Below are 22681 nucleotides of genomic sequence, written 5' to 3'. Positions count from 1 at the left end.
GCCATTGATGAAAACCAGCCTACATGGAAACTGCAAACCCTGTTACTGGGCAACAGATGACAAAGGCATTATTTGCTATATCTGAGTCACTTTCTTCACAAAGGGCACTTCACAAAGTTATGGAGGGCAAAACTGCGTCATTCATAGCACATAAGACTCAATCTGATAAGCATTTAAAGCCGTCTTAAGTCTGCCACCATTGCAAATGCAAAATCTCAAAATTCGATTTCACTGAATGAAGTGACTCAGAACTGCACAGGTGTCGATACCTTTCAGGAAGAAGGTGATAAATGCATTCAAAATGCCATTGAAGTGCCACAGCTGGGTGCCATATTCTGTTAAGGCACCACACTGTGGTGCATGCGTGAGCCCCAATCTCGGCCAGTGGCCGGTAGCTCCACAGGGTGATGCGCAATTGGTGATTGCGTCACCCAGGGTATGGGGGGTTAGGGTTAGGGGGCCACGTCTCATTAATATCTAGCGACTCCCGCAGGTCGAGTTGCACGCAGACTACGTTAGTTGATTATAAAAGGTTTTCCTCCGACTCCACTGTATACAAGCTTAGCTGTAGTCTGTGGTGTGAAAAGAAGCAGCTGGCGACACAGTGTGTTTTTCAGGAGAGCCACGGATGTCTACACTCTCCCAAATCGGCAGCGGTTGTAGATTGCTGGCCATTCCAAGGTGGAAATTGGACCCGCTCAGCCCCACGCCGGGCATCAAATTCATTTTTTTAAATACCATTAAAGCTGCTGTGAAATGGAAATATGATGTTAATACATATTCATACTTTATTAAGGCCGCTCACTTAATAAAACACCTATCCCAGGGAGAAATCAGCATTAATAAAAACCCGTGGCTATTTCTCCAAATGATTTGTGAAATTATTATGATTATTTTATTCATTTTTGATTTTTCAATTTACAATAATACAAAAAGAAATTATTTTTTTAAAGCGGGGGAATAATCTTTTTTTAGGCTAAACATATTCAGAAATAAAAGGCCTTCCCAGGCCATCTGTATTCCACCATTCATGGTGGTGAGAACACTCGTAACCCCAGAAGTACACCGCTCATTCACAGTGTACCTCATTCATTCTTCCGCCCAGCCGTTTCTCAATGCAGCCTTGGTGTGCAGCGAATGGCCTCTGCCACACAATATTAACGGCAAACACTGGATGTGCTAGGTGGGTAATGTTCCTGCTGTCCCAGAAACGCAAGCGAATGTTCCTTTCTGAAGAGTGCGTTTCACCTTGCCCACTCACCACACAACACAGCGACCGTGCACAGAAAGTGCAGACTCTGGAGCAGAAAATGGGGGCCGCCAACACAGCCGTACATGTCCAGCGACATCCAATTTGACCGCAGGAGTGCAAAGTTCTTTTGGCAATAATAACAGGGCAGGCTTGGAAAGCAAGGAAGGGGGTGCGAGTGCTTGTATTTCTATGGCAACATCTGCCATATTTTCCAAGGTAAAGTTGGATTTTTTAAAAATCTGGTGAACCTTCTGTTCTTAAACAGAAATCACTACCCTGGGGTGGCAAGGCATTTTTTTTGTCACACAGAAAGGAGAAATATCAGAAGAAAAAAAAGTATTTTTTGCACTGGACAGAATATTCTGCCATAATTGGCAATTTCTAGAGGGCCAGGCCCTCATACACCGGGCCATCGGCCACGGCCGTCTCCTGCTGCAGCCGCAGGTGTTCCAGCGTGTTGCGGAAGTGCCAGTTAATCTGCTCCATCTCCTCACTGGCCTCCAGATTCGGGAGGATCTCCCGAATCTTCTGAATGAGCTGGTTAAGAACCTGGACTGTCACCTGGAGAGAACAAGGGAAGTTTTGTCACAGGAAACTATAACTAGAGCTATAAACATTTTGCCAGTGTGTACACCTGAAAATGTTTTATGCTCTCGATGGATGTACACAGCTGCACAGTTGCACACTGCTTAAACATACAACGAACTCCATTATGCATTTTTTTTTTTCTTGATTTGGTTCTGTACTAAATTTTAGATTTAAATCAACAATTCACATGTGGTTCAAGTGCACTTTTTCAGCTTTGATTTCAGAGAATTTTTATAAACTTTGGTTTCGCCATGTAGAAATTATAGCACTTTTAATACATAGCCTCCCCATTTCAGGGCACCATAATGTTTGAGACATATTACTGTTATGTAAATGACAGTAGTCATGTTCAGTAATTTGATGCATATCCTTTACAAGCAATGACTGCGAAATGTGAAATCTGTGACCCATAGACATCACCAGGTGGTGAGTATCCTCTCTGCTGATGCTTTGCAGGGCCTGTACTGCAGCCACCGTCATGGAAACACACGTAAACATGTGTAAGCAGTGCATTCCCCCGGTGTTGAAAGAGCCCTGTTACGGCCTTCCACGTATGGGTCAAGAGCATCTGCTGTCATTATACCTGGAGGGCTCCTCATTATTTCAGACCCCTTCCAGTGCCACAGCTAAAAATACCTCGCCGATAATGACGGCAGGAACAGGAAGTTCAGAACACAGAAATGGAGGTTCATGGGCCGGGAAAAAAAAAAAACCCCAGTTCAATCAGTGGCAGAAGCCAACAACCCCCCCCCCCCCCCCCCCCCAACCCATGGTGGGTGGATAACGTCTGCTCAGAATGGAACGTTCTCCCCATGCCCAGTTGAAAACATCCAAATTAAACATCCAAATTAATAAAAAATAAAAGACTGCATAAATAGCCTTACCACTTCGTTCCCTTTCTGGTAGAAGTAAACATATCTGTTCAGGACCTCAGTAAAGAGCTGGGCCTGTAACAAGGGGTCCATGCACTGGTTAGCGATTTTCAGAGCTTTCTTCAGACACTCCGTGACACGCTTCCCATCGCGGATCTGCAAAGACAAGGGAGTGGGGGGGGGGCGGGGGGTGATCCGTTAAAAACCCAGCAGTTTAAATATAGTTTTAATAGTTTCAGTTTAAATACACAATGACAATACAGAAACAGTATAAATATTAATAGAATATGGTGTAAATAGCACATAATATAGTATAATGTCATTTTATAAATAGTATAAATAAACACAATTTTTACTTTTTTATTGTATGAATATGAACAGATGTGCTAATGGCTCATGTCTGATTTGGGCTTTACCGCCTTCTCTTCTTATGAAGACTTCACTTTGCCAAGGCCAAAGTGACGTTGTCCTTAAAATGATGAAAACAGAGATCCGAAACAGTGATACGGACACATTCAGAACCAGTGCAGGAGACAGACTGCAGCCTTCTACATTACTCCAATTAATTTGACTTTGACATCACTTACGGAGCGAAATCCTTTTCTCTCTTTCACACATATGCTCACAAGCACACAAACGCATACATGCACAGCCCCTCACATGCAAACTCCTGCATACACACATAAACACAGATGCAAGTGTACCCACATATGAATACACACACACACACACACACACACAGCTCTTGTCAATCAGAGGAACAAAGAACATCAGGGGAGAAATCTCAGGGAGCTTCATAATCAGGATTCGTACTCCACCACCCGCAATCTCAGTTGAATGGTAATTACCCACCCCTATCATTTCTGCTATTTTACCAGTGCTCTGCCAATATTTGTACGACATGCCTAAAAAAAATAAAAACTGGAAACAGCTGTCCAGACTTCTCATGGTCAGGGGTATGTACTACACCAAATTGTAGGCTGCGAATGACTTAGAAGTTTATATGCCTCAAGTCACCCTGCAAGCAGAGTATGGCCTGTGACCTTCTGCAGACATAAACACATTTAGAGATCTTTTCTATCTCTGCTTTAAATTCTCAGCAATAGTTTGCTTTGTGCTACTCAGTATTTTTGTTTTCCCCCCACTTTTATTGTAGCAATAGTTTGCAAAAAAAACTATAGTTTGAAAAAAATAGAATTTTCTCAGCAGTACTCTTAGAATCTTAGAAAAGTAGCTAGGTATATTATTGTGATATAACCAGGAGCATTCTCATAACCGGCTGCAAGGTGGAACCGTACTTCCTCTCCGTTGTTGTCAGTGTTGCACCCGGACCAGAAGAGATGCGCACAGGTGCTGACGGCCCGGCACTGATCAGGTTTCTTCAGCAGCTTTGAGGCAGCCAGCGCGCACTGGGTCCGCAGCGGCTCGTGGTTCTCCTCGCTGAAGCAGCGGGTCCTCTCAAAGGTACCGATGATCAGCGTGATGGCCGCCAGCTGGGCCTTGGAGTCGCTGATCTCATCCTCGTACAGGGAGAAGGCCTGGAAAAGGGCCAAACAGGAAATGCCAGATTCAGTCAAATGCACTTTAGGTCCAGTCTTGGCAATAGACATATTCACTTCACTGGAATATCCACGTAAATGAAGCACTATTTTCCCTCCGTGCACCCTGGCTTGGGTGACTTAAGTGGGATACGATAGATGTGCATTCTGGGTTAAGTCTAGATATGTCCCATTGAATTCCGAGTCACATGAATTCTGTCTTGAGATGAGGCACTTTTTTTTTTATCTTGTTTTATTTATGTGGCCTTTGGTTTCACAAAAAGCAAGCAGGGCAAACCTACTGGCCAGCATATGAAATCACATACCAATGGTATTTGTGTAATTTGGACATTTTGAATGTTTCATTGTGTTTTAAAGGCATGATATGCAGGATTACGTTGAAAATCTTACATAAAATTGTTTTTCAAAAAACATGCTCAGTGTTATCTATGGGTGGATGTGGCTACAGAGCTGTCGGGTGGGATGAGGTTTCAGCAGAGCATTTGTAGCTAGCTAGCAAGTTACTGCAATGGCAGAGTGGAAGAAGCACAAGTAGGCTACAGCAAAGACAAACAACAACCCAACAGGGCTTGTTCAAAAAACATCAGAATTTGGAGTCAGCTTTGGAATTGCTTTTCCTCGATTGCAGCAATCAAAATTCACCAAGGAGATGAAAAGCGACAAGGAGTTGGTAAGTAATTCTACCTCTAGTTATCCAGCCAACTACGCTTTCTGTGCTCAATGGTGTTTCTTGTCCTCAACTGAAGCGAGTGGGCAGGTTAAGGATGGAGGAGGAGACTGCTTCGATTGTAAACAAAGGACCACAGCAATTCTAAAAATCTTGCATAGCGCGCCTGTGCTTTAAGCCGAGTTAATCACCGCAGCCTCCCTCGATTCGAGAAAGAGCAGCCAAGCTTATGCTCTCCTCCAAAATATACCCTGCTGTCAACCATCTCTTTTTTTCTCCACTCGCAGTCAGAGTCCTTGGAGAGTGCTTCATTTGCAACATGTCCACAGGGGAACACTGGTGCACAACGAGACACAGTCACTATGCAGGGCCCTGTGGACACAGTTTGGATTCAGTGCCAGGTGGATGGCGTACACCCACATACAGAATACGCCAAGACACTGTCGGTTCACTCACACAACACAACACACATGGATGCCATCAGGGGAGGGGGGGCGCTGTCCCCATTACCTGTGACATGAACTCGTAGGCCACCACTTCGTGGTTCTCGAAGCCGACGGCGCCAGCCGCCAGCGCACCCTGGAGATAGAGCCGCAGGGGCAGCTCGGCCAGCTCAGCTTTGATCAACGCGCCGATGGTATGGTGGGCGAAGGAGAAAAGCTTCTGGCATTTCTTCTCCCACTTGTCATCCTGAAAAGTACAACAACAAAAAAAGAACATGCATACAATATATGTGCCCTTTTGGTTAGCAAGTCCACCCTGGCACCTAAAAGGTTGGGGTCCATAAACCAACGGGGTCATACCACAGAAGGCAGCCAATGTCCTTCCCCCCAGTGTAAACACATGCGAATGAGTGACCTATGATGGATTGTAGGATGTGTACTCCAAGCCAGCTAGGTTCACATAGGTAATTCAAACAATTTAAATGTGTGCACTTTTCAAAGAAATTCCCCTCTGCAACTTACATGTACAAAATTTACTGTTATGCGAAGCACACCTGCCTGGAGAAAAATGGCTTCAGTTGTTGAAAGCATGGTATTTCAGCACACAGTACTTTTCCTGCATGGCTTCACACCATGTACTTTGTTAATCCTAATTCTCTGACTTCACATAATTGCATGCTCATTAAGACTGACATTCTGATTTCTCAAAGACAATTACGCGGCTTCGTCGTCAGAAACAAGCTCTAAAGAACTGGAAGGGCAATTGAGCACCAGGGGGTGGGGGGTTGGGGGGGGTGGTTAGGGTGGCAGTTGTGAACCAGGTGAGGGGTGGGGGGGGGGGGGGGGGTTAGAGCACTAGCAAATGGAGGGTGGGGGTGTGGGAGCGATTGCAGTCCTGGGGAGAATAGCTATATACGCTCTAAATACTATGTCACCCATGAATTTGATTTCATCGTGCAGACACTGTGACAATCGTTACCCTGTGTGCTTACTGGGTAACAACTACATTTACAAGTTCGACCGTGCCATTAAGCCATAGGAACCATGAATGTGGAGATCGCTTCTTATATTTACAGTCAGATTTTTTTAAAAGAAGCCCCAAAAAAACACAAACCGAAACTTGGACTTGGCAACAGTGCATGTGATATAGTCAATAGGGCGGGCGACTCCTGGCCCTATGAGATTCCCCCTACATAGGTAGGGGTTTGTTTCCTGCCAGGGCGCTATCTCAGCTGTGCTTTTCTATCTGTTACGCTTTCTGCTTTCTACCCCTCTGAAAAAAAGTTTTTTTAAAAAGGAGGGTGGACTAAAAAGGACCAAAACTGTGGGAACAGAACACTTTTTTTCTCGATTCATGTTTCAACTCACAATATGTACAGATAAGACGAAGCTCACTACACTAACAGGCACAAACAACATTCCAAATCAATATAAAGTACCTTCCAACCGCAGCCATTTTTTTTTCACGCTCCTTAAATTTTCCAATGATACTACTCACAATCAGTGTTGCCAATTTTACAGTATTTGTTGAGGCATCAAACCAGGGTGGGCTTTCACTTGTTTGTCCACTGTGGAACATGTGTCCTGTTCCCATGAATCAAAATTGTGCGTTTCCTATTTTTAAACGGAAAGAAGCACTTCCTTCTTTGTAAATGACTAATCCGGTCTTAGACTACAGAAAGGTAGTGGAGTAATGCTGAATTGCGTGGCAACAGTTGCGCCCCTCTCATCCGAAAGGCGAGGGCTGTTTTAAGTGGCTTAAGAGCTTGAAGGGGAGACATCAAAAGGAACACACAGAGGACAGAGGTGAAAAGGAGTGTACCGTTTCGGAGCTCTCCTTGTAGCGGAAGGCCAGCTGGTACGCTGCAAACACCAGCGGCGGAAGCGTGTGCCGAATTCTCTGGTTCCCGCCGGCACCAAAGTGCTTTCTGGCCGTATTCAAAATCTGAAGAGGGAGGAGGGCCATTAAAAGCTGGTCTGAGGGCGTGATAACAAAACAAAATTATATTAAGTCGTGACGCAGCGGGGCAATTTGTTCTATGAGGGTCTCCCATTGCCATAATAGAAAAGGCTCTGGCTGAAATCAACTAAATTTGGGGTCGACAGAATGTAATAGTTTGTGAATGAGCGTGAGTCACCAAGTAGCCTATGGGGTGGTGCCGTCTCAAAGCACATCTCACTTTATAATCAACAGCAACCGGCAGCAAGTTTCCAAGAGCAAGTTCCTCACAAGCGTATATCACAATCACAATCAAGGCCACTGGGTATTTTTTTAAAGCATAGATTTAATTCCATTCATTTAATATTTTCTCAAATTGAAGCCAAAAATAGAGGCATATATAGGCTACAGTATTCAAGTAAAATACATCTGCAATCAAATGAAATTTATTAGGGGTAAAAAGAACATGCCTTAGTCTAACCGCCATCACCCCCTACCTCACCCCACCGCCCCCACCGAATCTCTTCATCCTCAGCGTTTTATTTAGGTGCTGGTAATGGCCCTGGTCACAATCCTCCCATGAATTTATGTTAATGTTTGCCAGCTGTCAATCTGAGCATTCGTAAGCTTTCTTTACCAGATACTGCTCGTCCAGGTCATCAGAGCGCAAGAGGTGAATGAAGCGGCCAACCAGGCTCTGCTCTTCAGCAAAATCTTCTGGGTCTGGGTCCTCTGCTGGCTGGTCTGGCTGATCCTGGATCAGTGTTGATACCAGGCTCAAGATGGTCTCAACCTTGAGACAGAAAGAGAAATCGATCTCATTCGATCCATACTACGACAAAAACCAGGTAGTGATTTTGCTGTTAATTAATGAAACAACCTAAAAATGGTGGTAGACTCTGGCAGTACATGGGGTAAGTCTTCATTTGGTACCATGTCAAGACACTACTACTACCAAAGAGAAAATGGACTGGCAGGTAATGACCTGAGGCAAATGTGTAATGTATGTACTTGAAATTCTGAGAAATCATTTACAGTGCTGTGAGAAAATATTTGCTCCTGTAATAGACAAATGAAAACTGAGTAAATACAAAACACATACCTCAATGAAAAACGCAATCAAACATCCATATCATGAAAAAGCAATCGTCCCTTTAAACTTAATAATGTGTTTTGTGTTTACACAGGGAATGTTTTGTCTAAAGATCTGGAACCATTCTGGAGTGACAAATATGCAACAGTAATGGAAATAAGGAAGCGGGCAAATACTTTTTCACAACAATGTACACAAGTTTTGCTTCTATGTGCAGAGGAGATTGGAAGATAATAGACCTTGAGTTCAATTTAGAATTGTCAAAAATACATTTTCCAGTACATCTGCATTAGTAAAAATTGTAAATGTAGTTCCTCCTCAATGGTAGCAACAGAGTCACTGTGATGGCCCTGGCCGTCTGCCCTCCCTGTTTGTCTAGAACTTCCTGTTTGTAACTCCCTGTTCTGTCTCTTTAAAGTCCTGTGCCGTAGGAGCCAGTTTGAGCGACTGGCTCCGCCCTTGATTAGCTGTACCTATGGGGGAGAAGGCATGAAAGGCCTGCTTGTAGCTGACTGGGCTCTCTCCCGACTCTCCGGCCAGCTGGTGCCTGGGCACCTCCATTTTGTTTGGTTTTTCTTTGTTTGTTGCACCCTTCAACACCTACACACACCATACTGTTTTCATTGCATCCACACATGCATACGCTTCCTGATTACTGATTCCACACTCCATTTCTTGATTTTTCATTTAGTTTAAAAAACTTTTGATAAGAAAACTGTTGCTACCGTGTGGACCTCCCCTTCTTTGTTATGGCCTAACCGAGCCGGGCACAACTGTATATAAGCCTTGTCCAGAGAGATAGACATGCGCTTCAGCCTTTAAAAGCTTTAAAATCCATCAAAATAGGCAAATAAAGAATTTTAAAAATGAAGCACAGAAGAAAACTATTGACAACATATTGACCAGCAGAGAATCAGCTCCCCCCCTCCATACCCTCTTTCCTCCCAGAGATTTCATCCCACCAGGGAGTTTTTTCTCACCACTGTTTTTTTTATTCATTTGCTGCATTTTTGGTGATTCAGCCTTGGCTAATTTTTCCCATTTCCTATTTTGTTAAAGAGTCTTTGTGACAGGGTCTCTGTAAAAAGGGCTATACAAATTGAATTGAATTGAATTGAATTGGATTGAAAATCACAAGAGAGAGAATTAGGAGACTAAACATGTAAAATGAGAGAAAAGGAAAAAGGCATATTTGTGAAATTGTGTTATATTATTTATTTATTGCTCATTTATAGACCGTTCCTGCCACTGGACATTATGTACCGCTTTGGTTTGGGAAAACTGTTGAGTTGCTTGTGTATCCACCTCAGCATCAAACACCACTTTTCAACTTCCCATCCTCATCATACCATTGAAAAAAGATGGATAATGATTCCTTCTTTTCAAAGGGCTGCTGAGGAATCTGCCAAGTGCACTGGCCATTTGGGCTGACCACATATTAAACTGTATCCTTGGGATGTGTGAAGGAGCTAAATGTATTATTAGTATTTTATACATTTGACTGAAAGAGAAATTCCCAAGTCTCCCAATTAAAAGCAAAAAAGTAGTAAAGAAGACTTCAAGCAAAACTTCTCCATAAATAACATGTGAAATATCTTTCATCAATCACTACTTCTAATTGATCAGAGCTAGTGAAAGTCACCATCTTCAAATGTCTGGCGGGACATCAAAAGCCAAAATTAGACCCAGGCGTGGCTTTTCACACATCTTTCTGTACCCACTCACCTGATCCTGGCCCACAATCTCCGTGCTGCAGTCCAGGATGTTGCTCAGCATGTAGCAGCTCATACTCTTGCGGGACTCGTAGTCGAAGCACTGGAAGAGCGTGTGGAAGTGCCTGAGCTGCAGAATGGCGAGGACGTTGTTGTAGGTGTCCACCGGGATCTTCAGCAGACGCATCAGCTCTTTGGATACGGCACTGCTGGTCGCGACGCTGAAGGGCAAATGAAGTTAATGGCTTCAGAGGGAGAAAGAATGAGTAGCAAGTACACCTGTCCAGTGTACAATGCTTTATGTAGCTTGGGTATTTGTTCAGGTTTTATATTCTGTGTTTTCAGCATAAATGCACTCGGGGGCTGTTGCCCTGCATTTCATAGGACTATTTCTGTCTTCAGAACACAGCACAAACAACTTGCCCGAAAAGGTCATTTTCATCAAGGGAAGACAGAAAGAGCTGGGATTATCCAAACTTAAATATAAAGTCCCAAACGCAAACCCATGCGAGCTCATTTGAATTCTGTTGAGAAATGCACCCGATGCCATTTATGTGACATTCTCTTCACAGAGCCAATATACTCATACGCAACCACATGTGGTAACACCCGAGCGAGAAATACAAAATGAATCCAAACCACCGCTGCAGTAACCAGACATTTCCAGCATTTAATCTCTTCTGATCATCTGATCCATCAAAGCAGGAGCCGATCTGACTGCCCGGTATTAAAGACAGCCGTGGCTCTACGCTGCACGACCACAGCGGTCGCTCCATCAGCTTTGATCATGACACACGACGTGACATTAATTCTTCACAGACAAGCCACATCGATGCCTGCCTCGCAGGCACCAATTAGTCTGAAAGAAGAAGGTGCCTATACATTATTAATTGAACTAAATACATCAACTATCAGAAACCTTGGTACGCGGCGAGAGCCACAGCGTCGTGGGGATATACACAAGGAAGGAAATGGCTATGTTCAGCTCAACCTGAGTGGACATTAAGGTAATTACGTCCAAACAGCACAAACAATTGCGCTGCCTACAAAAGTGAAAAACGCGGAAAGAACATGAGCCGAAAATTGTAAAAAGGCTGTTCTCTATTCATCTTCCACAGAACACGATGAATGGAAAGCGCTAATGAATGTCAGTGTCCAATTCTTCGGTACATGAAAGGAAATAGCTATTAGGCTATTTAAGGTCAGGTTCCATACAAAAATATTCTTGTGACCGCTTGTATCTATAAACCAGAGTAACCTCCTTCAACAACAAAATTATTGAAAAAAAACCTGAAATTGAAAACAGTAACTTTCTTCAACATAGCTTTCCGGCAACAAAATGCATGCATGTAAATTAATGACACTTGTGAAGATGCATTACAAATGTTGACCTGTCTCAATAGCCCTTCAATAGGATGCATGAAAGTCTTCAATATGAACTCATCCCAGAGCTTAATACACCCACCACAGAGGGACAAAATGTTGACTATCTGTAAAACACAATGCTGAGCCCCTTGCTTATGTAAATCACAAGGTCAAACATCTCACCTCCTGTAACACTCAGCAGAGCCCTGTACTTCCTGTAACTCACATGACAGATCCACTCATTTCCTAATGCAGGGAACCACACTTCCCATAACACCCACAGGACCACGTACTTCCCGTGACACACCAAGCGGAGCCCTGCACTTCCTGTAAGATACAGGATGTACACAGCTCAGTGTTGTGACACACAAGGCTGATCCTCTCTCTTCCTGTTCCAGAAAACTGCAGTCGATACCACAAGGCCACAACCTGTGCTTACTGTTCAAGGTTGAGCTTGTTGAAAATCTCCACAGTGCTCTCCAGGACCTTGTCAACGTAGTCCACGCGGTCCGGGTAACACTTCATGGACAGGTTAATGAGGGAAACATGCAGAGACACCACATCCTCTGCCGGCATGTCCTGTCGAGACTGGAAAATGGGTGAAAAGGTCACGCTATGACAAATTGAGCTAACAAGTCAGTTCAAGGTTTGGTCCAGTTACAGCAAGTGACATTTCAGAATGGAGCTCCTGGAAACATTTAATCAATTCTATGAAGTACTCAACTTCAACGGTATCCACTTACCTGTAAGACTGTAGCTACTTGCTGTGAGAAAATGTCAAACAATTTGATATCTGAAGGGATGCCTGGGCCATCTTCTCTGTGAGCAAACAACGCCAATCTGAGGAAGAATTTGCCATTATCTGAAAATGTTTGTCAGTATGCTATATTGTGATATCAGCACAGCTGATTGTAGCATTTTCTAACAACATCAAAGCAACATCCAGAGTAGGAAGTAGGTCCCTGTCAAATATATAATCAAATAATACTTTTCTGTGGATTTAGGTTCCTCGGGATAAGAGTGCCAGCTAAATAAATGAATGAATGAATGTCGACAGTGATGCACTGTTCTGTAAGTGTATTATCCAGATGTATTACATACGTAAAGCTACACATAAATTACATACAAAATTTTCTGTTGTCCGCTTAAACAAAATAGCATTACAGAAATGTACAGTTCTAAGACTGTCCTCATAAAAGAGCATGATTGCAGTGATGCAGAACCTATCAATGAGAGCGATGATGATGTTTTTCACGTTGACATTCTGGTGTAGATCTGCACAGGAACGCAGGAACAGATTGAGGGTCTGGAGGTGGAACTCATCTGGGAACACCTGACCAAATTTTTTCAAAAATACAGAAGAGGGATTAAGACCAGGATGCCTACGATCATACAAACTCAACATGACCTTTTTGTTCTGAATTTAAAAGCCTCAATCAAATCACCCCTAATATAAGTCTCCTTTGACTTATCTTGAAGAGATTATGCATTTTAAGTCTTTCCTCATAACTATTATCTTTCATACCAGGAATCAATTTGGTTACCCTCCTTTGAACCTTTTCCAGAGCCTCTATATCTTTCTTGTAGTACAGTCCCAAGAACTGCACACAATGCTTCAAGTGTGGTCAAACAAATGTATTGTATAAGATAAGTATAACTTCCTTGGATTTATACTCAATGCTTTTGGCCATATATCCCAGCATCCTGTGGGCCTTTTTTTACTGCTATAGCACAGTGTCTAGAGCCTGAAAGGCTTCAGAGTGAAATGATACCTGTATTATGCATTCCATAAGGTACTCCTGGGCCAGGGAATCACCGCAGTTGACCACTTGTTCTAGGATTCCCGACAGCACCACCTGGAAAGGAAAATCAAAGACACTGACATAAACTATAAGTTACATAGATTTACATGTTTGGATTCGACCATACACTCTGAAAATCTATACTAAAGGCAATATATATAATCCAGAATAATGTAGTGGTTTGAAATGGCTTCAGCACATATCCAGGTAAAGCTTGTATGCAGAACAGTGAAGTATTTTTCAGCCTGAATCAAAAACTGAGATTCACAAGATTTTTTTATAAAAGCATGTTGGTAAACGATATACAGCCACATCATAAGTGGCAGGAGGGTCTGTTTCTTTACATCCAATAAAAGAAAGGCTCCCAGACTCCAGGAGGCTCCACTCAAGTTTATCTGATGTTCCATTTTTTTATTTTTTAATAGGACCTATAGTTAGCCATGAGGGTCTTGCCAGCCTACACATCTAAACATCAGAAAAGCTTTTCCCAGAGTGGTTAATTTAGAATAATGCATGAAAAGGACATTCACCATAAAACTGGTAGAAGAAAGCACGAGTTTGCTTTGATTGGCCTTATAAACTAAACTTCATTAACATTCATTTAACCTACAATTTAACCGACAATTTGACCGAAAACAGTTGGCTTAGAAAAATGCTAATTCAGCCAAAGTTCAGATGAATAATTGTCCATGATCTCCAGATCCATTTAAGAAATTTAAGTCCCTACTTTGATGAAAGCAACATGAAAACAGACGTGGTTTTGTCTGAAGCTCCCCCTCTCTCTCTTTCTCCCTCTCACCACCACCCTGCGCCTGATTCGGTCCCTACCATCTCCATGTTGCAGTAGAAATCCAGATTCATCAGACCAGGATTCATTTTTCCAATCATCCAGTTTTGGTGATAAATGTGCCCACTGTAGCCTTATCTTTCTGTTCTTAGCTGACAGGAGCGGAACCCGATGTGGTCTTCTCCTGCTATAGCCTGTCCGCTTCAAGGTTTGATGTGTTGTGCACTCTGACACCCTTCTGCACACAACAGTTGTGAACAGCTGTTATCTGAGCATTTTCTGTTGGCCTGAACAAGTCTGCCACAGAACTTCCCACTCACTGTGTTTTTTCTTTAAAAAGTTATAGATCATGCATTTGCCATTCTAATGTTTGGTCAAACAAAAAATTAAACCTCTTCACCATGGCTTTATATATTGAGTTGCAGCCACAGGATTCATTGTTTGGATGAGCAGGCTATTTGCATCAACGATCAGGTGTACCTAATAAAGTGGCCATTGGGCGTATGGTGTTTGAGAGAACATGTACAGAATACACATAGAAAGCTGACCCATTTGCCTTTGTCCACACTGACTGAACACATGTACACGCACACACACACACACACACCTGTTTGTACTTGTCCATGTCGACTCCATCCAGCTGGCTGAGCCGCACCAGGTTCGTTCCCACAAGGATGCGGAGCTCCTGCCTCTCGCGCTCCCTCTTCTCCCGGTCTCGGCTGTGGCCCTGGTGCTGCATGCGAACCCACAGCTTGTTCATCTCCGTGAAGTTCAGCAGCACAAAGTCCACTGAGTCACTGATGTCCCCCGTCATCTCCTCTCTGTCACAATATAAGCACACAGCACATCACCTCTTCTCTGTCACAGTATAAGCACACAGCACAGCACCTCCTCTCTGTCACAGTATAAGCACACAGCACATCACCTCCTCTCTGTCACAGTATAAGCACACAGCACAGCACCTCCTCTCTGTCACAGTATAAGCACATAGCACATCACCTCCTCTCTGTCACAGTATAAACACACAGCACAGCACCTCCTCTCTGTCACAGTATAAGCACACAGCACAGCACCTCCTCTCTGTCACAGTATAAGCACACAGCACATCACCTCCTCTCTGTCACAGTATAAGCACACAGCACAGCACCTCCTCTCTGTCACAGTATAAGCACACAGCACATCACCTCCTCTCTATCACAGTATAAGCACACAGCACATCACCTCCTCTCTGTCACAGTATAAGCACACAGCACAGCACCTCCTCTCTATCACAGTATAAGCACACAGCACATCACCTCCTCTCTGTCACAGTATAAGCACACAGCACAGCACCTCCTCTCTGTCACAGTATAAGCACATAGCACATCACCTCCTCTCTGTCACAGTATAAGCACACGGCACAGCACCTCCTCTCTATCACAGTATAAGCACACAGTATGTCATGTAGTCTCTTTCATGATATTAGCAAACAGCACTCCACCATGTCTCTGTAACAGTATTAGTGCGAAGTGATTTGAGTACACAAGTCTGTGGTTGGAGTAGTGCTACACAGTGACTCAGTGCTGGAGTAGTGCCATATAGAGGGTCATTTTGAGTCCCATACAGACACTCAGTGCTGGGTATTCATATTTCACTCTATTTGGGTGGCAGGGAGTCAGTGCTATGAGAGACTCATCGGCGGGCAAGTCTTACTTGAGCTGCTCGCCGTCGTCGGGAAGAATGTTCCGGGTGCACTGCAGCAGGTAGTTCCGGAGAAACAGACCCCTCAGCGGATGCTGGACCCCACGACACATCTCCACCAAGTCCTTCAGGATGTCCTTCCTGGACTGAGGGAACGACCGCACGTACACCACGCCCACCGTGATCAGCAGGTAGCTGAAAGACCACAGGGAGGTCAAAGGGTCAAAAACGACACACCCAAAAGGCACTGGCACATCTCAAAGGCCAAAGCAATATGAAGCAAATGTGCCCATTGTGTGAAATTTGAACATATTCCCATTGAAATATTCCATATTCTTTTATTCACGTATTCCTTAAGTGTAATTGAGAATCTTAAGCACACTGCAATGCACACAGAATGTAGGTCCACTGTTATACAGACCGTAAAAAATTATATCTAATTACAGGGTGGAAAAATAGGATTTTTGTGTGCATTCATTCTAGGTTTAATATTTTTCCTTTCAGGGTTTTTTTTATTCATTTAGATGAATAGAGCCACCAATTAGATCAGACACCTGCACAGTACTTCATTAGTGTCCTAGTTATTTCCAAATTACAAATTGCAAGAGAACATTTGAGCAGCGAAGCAGTAATTTCGGTCTCCTCCACATACGAGTGTAAATGGGTCTTGAGATGTTACTGTGCGTTCAGATCTGATTGATTAGAAAACCAAAGGCCACTATGGACTTGTGGCAGGAGGAGGGGATGGCTCTGATCTTTTTCTGCCAGAACCCAGAGTCTGCTCACAGTCTGGGGATGATGTTCCCAGCATACTGGACCAGCTCGTACAGATCAGCCACTTTCCTCCCCTTGGCAAATTCATCTGTCAGGAAGATCTCAAGGTAGTGCAGCTCGTCCGAGATGGCCATGTCTGTGCCAGAAGTCAAGGAATTAAAACTTTTTATTTTATTTTAATGTTATTTAATTTTATACAGCAAGGAACAAGCGTTGCAATAGCACTCATGGTGGTGATGGAGCTCGACTTGACCTAAGCTATTCACTTAACTTGCATTGCAGCAACAAATATCGCAGCAATGTAGCATAATGGTTAGGGAACTGGGCCTGTAACTCCAAGGTTGAAGGTACAATTCTGCAGTGGGGCACTGTTCCACTGTACCATTTAGCAAGGTAAAACTGAATTATTTTATATCCAGCTGTATAAACAGACTATGTAAAGATTGTAAGCTCTACAAAGCATCTGCTACGTATAAATATATAAATGAATAATATTTAATATGTAAAACTTCCTAAACTGATATGGAAATCTATAGAGAAGATTAATACTGTAGATCTGGGGAACACTGTCTGGAACTGTTATAGTTGTTGAGGGAAAGTACCAGGTTTCAATGTGACAGAAAAAACCTTTCATTGTTGGGAGTCAAATGAGGACAAAATACTTTTTTTTTTTCTTTCATTTTCAAGCTGCTGACCACAGTATGCTCCAATTGCATGAGGATACAGAGCTGGTAGTAACTCTTCGGAGACAGCATGGAGGTCCGCAGCTCCCCCAGCATGTTCGACGCATGCTTTAATGCATCCATCAGCTGGCTCTGGTCCTGCAAAGAGGAACCGTGTCATGAAGACAGGGGACAAACAAACCCAAACAAACCGAATGTGACGAAGAACTAAGTGGATAAATTACAGAATAAAAGACCGGTGGCAAAGAGCATGGATCACAGAAAGATGGTCCCCGAGGGCGACCTTACCAGGCAGCGCTTCATCTGAAAGGACTGAACCTTAACACCCTGGACAGCCTCATCAAGGAGCTTCTCCTGCTCATCCTGGGGTGACTGTTGCGTGCTTGGCTGAGAGAACACACAACGGAAGATTGAAGTTTTATATGACATTTGCTTTAAAACAGCATATTCAGCAATAAATAAATAAATAAATAAATAAATAAATAAAGATTACTGAAATGTTTATACTTTACAGGCATTTAGCAGACGCTCTTATCCAGGGCGACTTACACAAGATTTTTTACATAGGATTTACATTGCATCCATTTATACAGCTGGATATATACTGAAACAATTCGGGTTAAGTACCTTGCTCAAGGGTACAACGGCAGTTCCTACCTAGGAATTGAACCTATGATCTTTCGGTTACAAGCCCAGTTCCTTACCCACTAAGCTACACTGGGGGCCAGTGTAGTTTAGTGGGTACTTATCATACAAAGAAATAACTGAAGCCTACACAAATTGCATAGCCATTACAGCATTAACAAAATCCTATAAAAAATTATAAAACAGCAGCATGCGGTCCATAAAATGTATGGTTCAACAAATCCAGTCTTAAAGGAAGCACCCATATGCCCAACTGCTTATAAAAGGACATTCTGCCTGCAAAAAGGATCTGTGATCCGAAAGATGCAGCAAATATGCTTCCCTCACAGAATTTTTCTTCGTGGAAAATCGGATACTTCAAGGAAATGTTGGCACCAAAATTCATACAGAAAGTCCCAGTACCAAAAACCCAAGTGCCATTTGGCAACTGCTAGTCCACTTCACATAAGGAAAAGAGGTTATGAAAATAACTACGTATATTAATTTAGGCTATACTCCACATCTATACTTGACTCCATATATTTAATCTCATATATTTATGTGCCAGACAAGCAACGCCTCACCAAAACACGTGATGATGACCGACAGCTCATTGTATTGAAACGATAATGAATTTAACTATTTAAACCAGGAAGTCTGACATAGCCTAATAATAACATTAGGCAATTAATATTAGGCTACTAATACACCTTGCGGGATGTTGTAACAAGACAAACGTGAGATAAAGGCCATGTACGGACAATACATTCAAGATAAATCAAAGTCATGTTTTAGTTTATAAACGGTTGTCTGCATTTCGCATGTAGCATCTTGCAGTCAAAACGTCCACTAAATAGTAATTGTCTCAAGATTAGTCACGTGCAAAAAAATAACTACTCAATCATGAGTCAGAAATAGGCAAAATAAAAACAATAAGAGGGGAAAGACATGCTAACAAGTATGTGGCTACCCAGCTAGATAACTTTAAAAGTTACGTTAGCTTGCTAGGCCTTGTACTACCCACCCAAGTGGTAGATATTAACGGTAAACATGCATTGCACGACACCGAAGACAGAAGATCGTCTTTTGCCTACTCTTAGTTATTTTGCATAATTTAAGTCTGATTATTCTTATACTTAGTACTTACCATGTTTTTCCAAGTCTATTTCAGGAAATACTCCAGAACATGTCAAGCGTTCCTAATCATGTGACCATTGCCGGTTTACTTTGCTACGCATTTTCCACAGATCATTGGTCGAGCAAAAAATAAACGCGTGGAACTCATTCGCCCATTGGTTAGAATATGTAGATTGGCAGAGGGAAATAACAGACGTCACTGGCTTTCACTCAGCGATGTCGACTCACAGTTGTGCATTTATTTGTATCAAATTATATGCTATGATATGCTTTCTTTCGTTAAAAATAATACTTACCTAAATTCGGGTTTAACATTAAAATGTTGTTCTTGTATTGCAGTAATCAACATTACCTGTCATTTGTCTGATCAAGAGCATTTGGTTGGCGATAGGTGTACGCCTATATAGCATCAGCTACTTTTTGTTAAACTGTGGTATATAATGTCTGTAACAATGAAAGTTGGACAAACTGGCAGCAGACTCCGGACGTTGAAATCCCAGCCCCTTCTCCAGTAACATTTATCATAACATTGACATCTATCAGAAATAGACTGATGACGTGATATTTAGTTCTGCTCACAACCAGTTTTGCAACCCTTTATCCTCTCCCCTTCTGACATTCTTGTCCAATAGCGAAGCAGTACTCGGCGGGAACCATCTTTTTTAACCAAACGAAAAATAGATGATTATGCATAAGACAACTTCGGCGACCAATGAACGTATTGGGTAGGTGTGGTATTTCTTAAATTTGGCGCGAGATTTCATTCTCTGGTAAGAGTGTTAGTCTATAATCTAAGGTCTTAGTCAGCGGGCTGCAGTAGCAGGCAGTAAAGATTGGAAATGGAAAAGGGAATGTTTATTAAACTTGCGGGGAAGATGGGTATAACGTCTACAAAAATAATAAGGTGAGTGGCGAATTATTTAATTATACTGGTTTGGATCGACGTTTGAGACAACTAAATCACCTAGCTAACTTTCTGTTTTGCTAATCAGTTGTTAAACTGAGTCGGAAAGTCATGAAGTCAGTAAAACATGTTTTACTATTAATCTAATGCAGCATTGCGTGAGAAGGTTAAAGCGTCGACTCTTCATTTATCAAGAACACAACTCTCTTAACATGTCTTATTGAAGTGTCGCTTTTGTAATGTGTTTGCAGCCAAGCAGAGGAATATATGAGGTTGTGTCAAGTCAAATGCACCGGCCTCAGGAACTTAACAGTGACGAGTAAAGCTGTCATATGCCTCGATCTGGCCGCGAAGGTCATGAGATTCCCCCTAGACAAAGTAAGATTGCTTCAACGTTTATATACTTGCTGTAACGTGCATCATCCTAGCTAGCTAGCTGTCTAATGAAACAAAGAAACCTGATGATATTTATGACTTTGTCTTGTGTCCACCTTTTCTTGTCAAATAGGAATATGCCGTTAAACTGTCTGGGTTAAATACGAGAACTTATCAGAGCAATTTAAAATCTATGGAGTGTATGCTGGGCCTGGAATCAAACCTGGGACTCCGAGACCTGGCCGTGCAGTATGGGTGCACCGAGTCTGTGAAGGCTGCCGCCATTATGCTGAAAAGGTCAGCTATTTCCTGTAGCTTAATAATGATTATTGGTGCTAGTAGTTGTCTGATACCTCATCTGGATACTTAAGTCATATCCGTTTTGAACAACAGGCAGTTTCCAGCAGGCACTGGGGCTGACCTACATTCCTGAGCTTCAAAATTCAGGAACAGTGTGTGTATTTAAATGAATTGAATGACTGAATGAATTTTTGTCTTTCAGATATGAAGAGAGTCTCCCTGAAGCCCAGAGGCTGGACATAGACCTATCAAAGCCCCTGTTCACAACAGCAGCCCTATTCACAGCCTGCAAGTGAGTGTCGCACCATCCAACAGGGAGCTACAGTCATGTTACTGTCAAGGTTAATCGTCTGGTTTAATCCAGGAGAAAAAATGCTACACTAGCACATGAATGTACCGATAAATGGTGTGGAAGGATGGTTGGCCTACTAATAATGTGTCCAGGCGCACAGTGGCTTTTGTATTGGGGAATTCAGACTTGAGGGCACGCAGTGATCCTTGATGCTTTTTATTTATTTGTCTGCAGATGCATGAAAATCAAAGTGAACAAGAAAATGGCAGCCTCATCGGGAGCCAAAAGGGGGATCTTCGACCGGCTGTGCACCCAGCTGCAGAAGCTGGGGCAGGAAGTCTGCAGTAAGTCTGCTTATTGTTACTGGGTGTACGTGGACAGTTCGTGGAACTGTGTCGGTGCATTAGGTCTGTCTCCATGGGTTACATTACAGGCATTTAGCAGACGCTCTTATCCAGAGCGACTTGCATTGTATCTGATTATACAGCTGGATATATACTGGAGCAATGCAGGTTAAGTACCTTGTTCAAGGGTACAACGGCAGTGTCCTACTGGGGAATCAAACCTGCAACCTTTAGGTTACAAGACCAGCTCCTTAGCCTTTATACTACACTGCCGCCCCAGTTACCAGCCCCCTGTTTCAAATGGGTCCTGCACATAAAATGAAATCATAAAGTCAGTGGTTATACAATCCTGCTGCAAAGTAAGGGCTCTTTATCCATCTTTAAGTGGTTTATTTTCATGCACCTGCACAGCTTGGAGTTTATTCTGCTTGTACCACAGCTACTTGCAACAGAAATTATTCTGTGCTAAAATGGAATTAAAAATGGTAATGTATTGACAAAATTAAAATTATTGCAGCCCTGTGTTGTCATTCTTATCTTGTTGTAAACTGAATGTTGATTTGAAATAAATAGGTATTTAAATTTGCAAGTGTGTGTGCACACGCCTGTGTGCATGGAGAATGCACTACTCTTAAAGGCCCGAGGCGCTTTTCAAATGCGTTCCAAATGCTGACACCATGAAATTCCTCGTTGATTTTTTTTATTTATCCCCCCCCCCCCCCCCCAATGTAGTTGAGCGGCCTCCGCTTAAGGTGCCATCAAGGACTCTTCAGAAAAGGCCAAAATCACTGCAAGAGCGTATTGAGCAGGAAGAACAAGGTAGGATTAATCCTTTTAAAAGTACAGATTAAGTGCTAGCTGTGTTGCTTCTGTGTGGAGGAAAATGTTTTTTTCCCCCCTTTCCCGTATGTTCTATGGCTTAATATGTTGACTGTAACAGATGTGGTCTGTGAATTTCGCACAATTTGTAGCAGTATTAGATAGCTTATTAATTAATTTAATTTATTTTTTATTTTTTTAACTACCAGAGGACGAGCTGTCAGCTTCTCCAAAAAAACAGAAATGTGACCCAGAGGAATGTGTGAAAGAGGACTATGAAGAATGGAAGAGGAGAATTCTGGAAAATGCCCTCAAAGCCAAGAAAGTGGATGCATAGATTTATTTTTAATTTGTACATTTTATGTTAATTGTAAAGTTTGTTCATTGTTTGAGTTTGATGGGGGAGGTGCCAAGTTTGACCTTCTAGAGGGTAGCAAAGTTTCCGATCTTTGATGGTAATTGTAATGTGGACAATTATAGTTAAATTGTAGTATTGCCTCCTTAAGTGATGACAGGAATGTACCATATATGAATTTGTACAATGATGGTGCATGTTAAAGCCTTTGAAGATGTGAAATCTCCAATTGCAACTCGAGATGGTGAGTGTTTAGTTAACGATTCCCTTTTTTTTTTTTTTTTTAAACCTGTACATATGCAAGTATATAAATCT

General features: G+C 42.6%; 2 protein-coding genes across 3 annotated transcripts; one reads left to right on the top strand and one right to left on the bottom strand.

The window, feature by feature from the left end:
- Positions 1–765: 765 nt before the first annotated feature.
- vps35 (VPS35 retromer complex component) lies at positions 766–19482 on the bottom strand. Of its 2 annotated transcripts, none has more exons than XM_035417848.1 (17): positions 19330–19482; positions 17505–17603; positions 17258–17354; positions 16546–16669; positions 15772–15954; positions 14687–14900; positions 13263–13346; positions 12714–12823; positions 12234–12330; positions 11930–12078; positions 10139–10346; positions 7958–8113; positions 7204–7326; positions 5449–5628; positions 4011–4250; positions 2725–2868; positions 766–1813 (listed from the first exon to the last, which is right to left on the bottom strand). In XM_035417848.1, the coding sequence occupies exons 2-17, from the start codon at positions 17517–17519 to the stop codon at positions 1634–1636; spliced, it is 2304 nt and encodes a 767-aa protein (XP_035273739.1). In that variant the 5' UTR covers positions 17520–17603; positions 19330–19482; the 3' UTR covers positions 766–1633. The 2 variants fall into 2 exon arrangements, with proteins under 2 accessions (XP_035273739.1, XP_035273738.1); XM_035417847.1 differs by lacking the exon at positions 19330–19482 and adding an exon at positions 18988–19109.
- Positions 19483–19723: 241 nt separating this feature from the next.
- On the top strand, positions 19724–22601 carry orc6 (origin recognition complex, subunit 6). Its single transcript, XM_035417853.1, has 7 exons — positions 19724–19881; positions 20133–20259; positions 20390–20553; positions 20759–20848; positions 21083–21192; positions 21925–22011; positions 22221–22601. The coding sequence occupies exons 1-7, from the start codon at positions 19817–19819 to the stop codon at positions 22346–22348; spliced, it is 771 nt and encodes a 256-aa protein (XP_035273744.1). The 5' UTR covers positions 19724–19816; the 3' UTR covers positions 22349–22601.
- Positions 22602–22681: the final 80 nt, after the last annotated feature.

The sequence above is a fragment of the Anguilla anguilla genome, chromosome 5 (genome assembly GCF_013347855.1).
Source record: "Anguilla anguilla isolate fAngAng1 chromosome 5, fAngAng1.pri, whole genome shotgun sequence".
NCBI classification, from domain to species: Eukaryota; Metazoa; Chordata; class Actinopteri; order Anguilliformes; family Anguillidae; genus Anguilla; species Anguilla anguilla.
This window is presented reverse-complemented; position numbering and strand designations above follow the sequence as displayed.

What these genes read in the sequence shown, in the direction of transcription:
- vps35 (XM_035417847.1), bottom strand. An exon ending in AACAAGCTCAACCTTGAACA is followed by an intron (nt 10,347 to 11,929) that starts GTAAGCACAGGT and finishes TTTGCCCTTCAG; the next exon opens with CGTCGCGACCAGCAGTGCCG. An exon ending in CCTACGAGTTCATGTCACAG is followed by an intron (nt 4,251 to 5,448) that starts GTAATGGGGACA and finishes GCCCTTTTCCAG; the next exon opens with GCCTTCTCCCTGTACGAGGA.
- orc6 (XM_035417853.1), top strand. Translation starts at nt 19,817, where the DNA reads ATGGAAAAGGGAATGTTTATTAAACTTGCGGGGAAGATGGGTATAACG. An exon ending in ACGTCTACAAAAATAATAAG is followed by an intron (nt 19,882 to 20,132) that starts GTGAGTGGCGAA and finishes ATGTGTTTGCAG; the next exon opens with CCAAGCAGAGGAATATATGA. An exon ending in GCCGCCATTATGCTGAAAAG is followed by an intron (nt 20,554 to 20,758) that starts GTCAGCTATTTC and finishes TTTGTCTTTCAG; the next exon opens with ATATGAAGAGAGTCTCCCTG.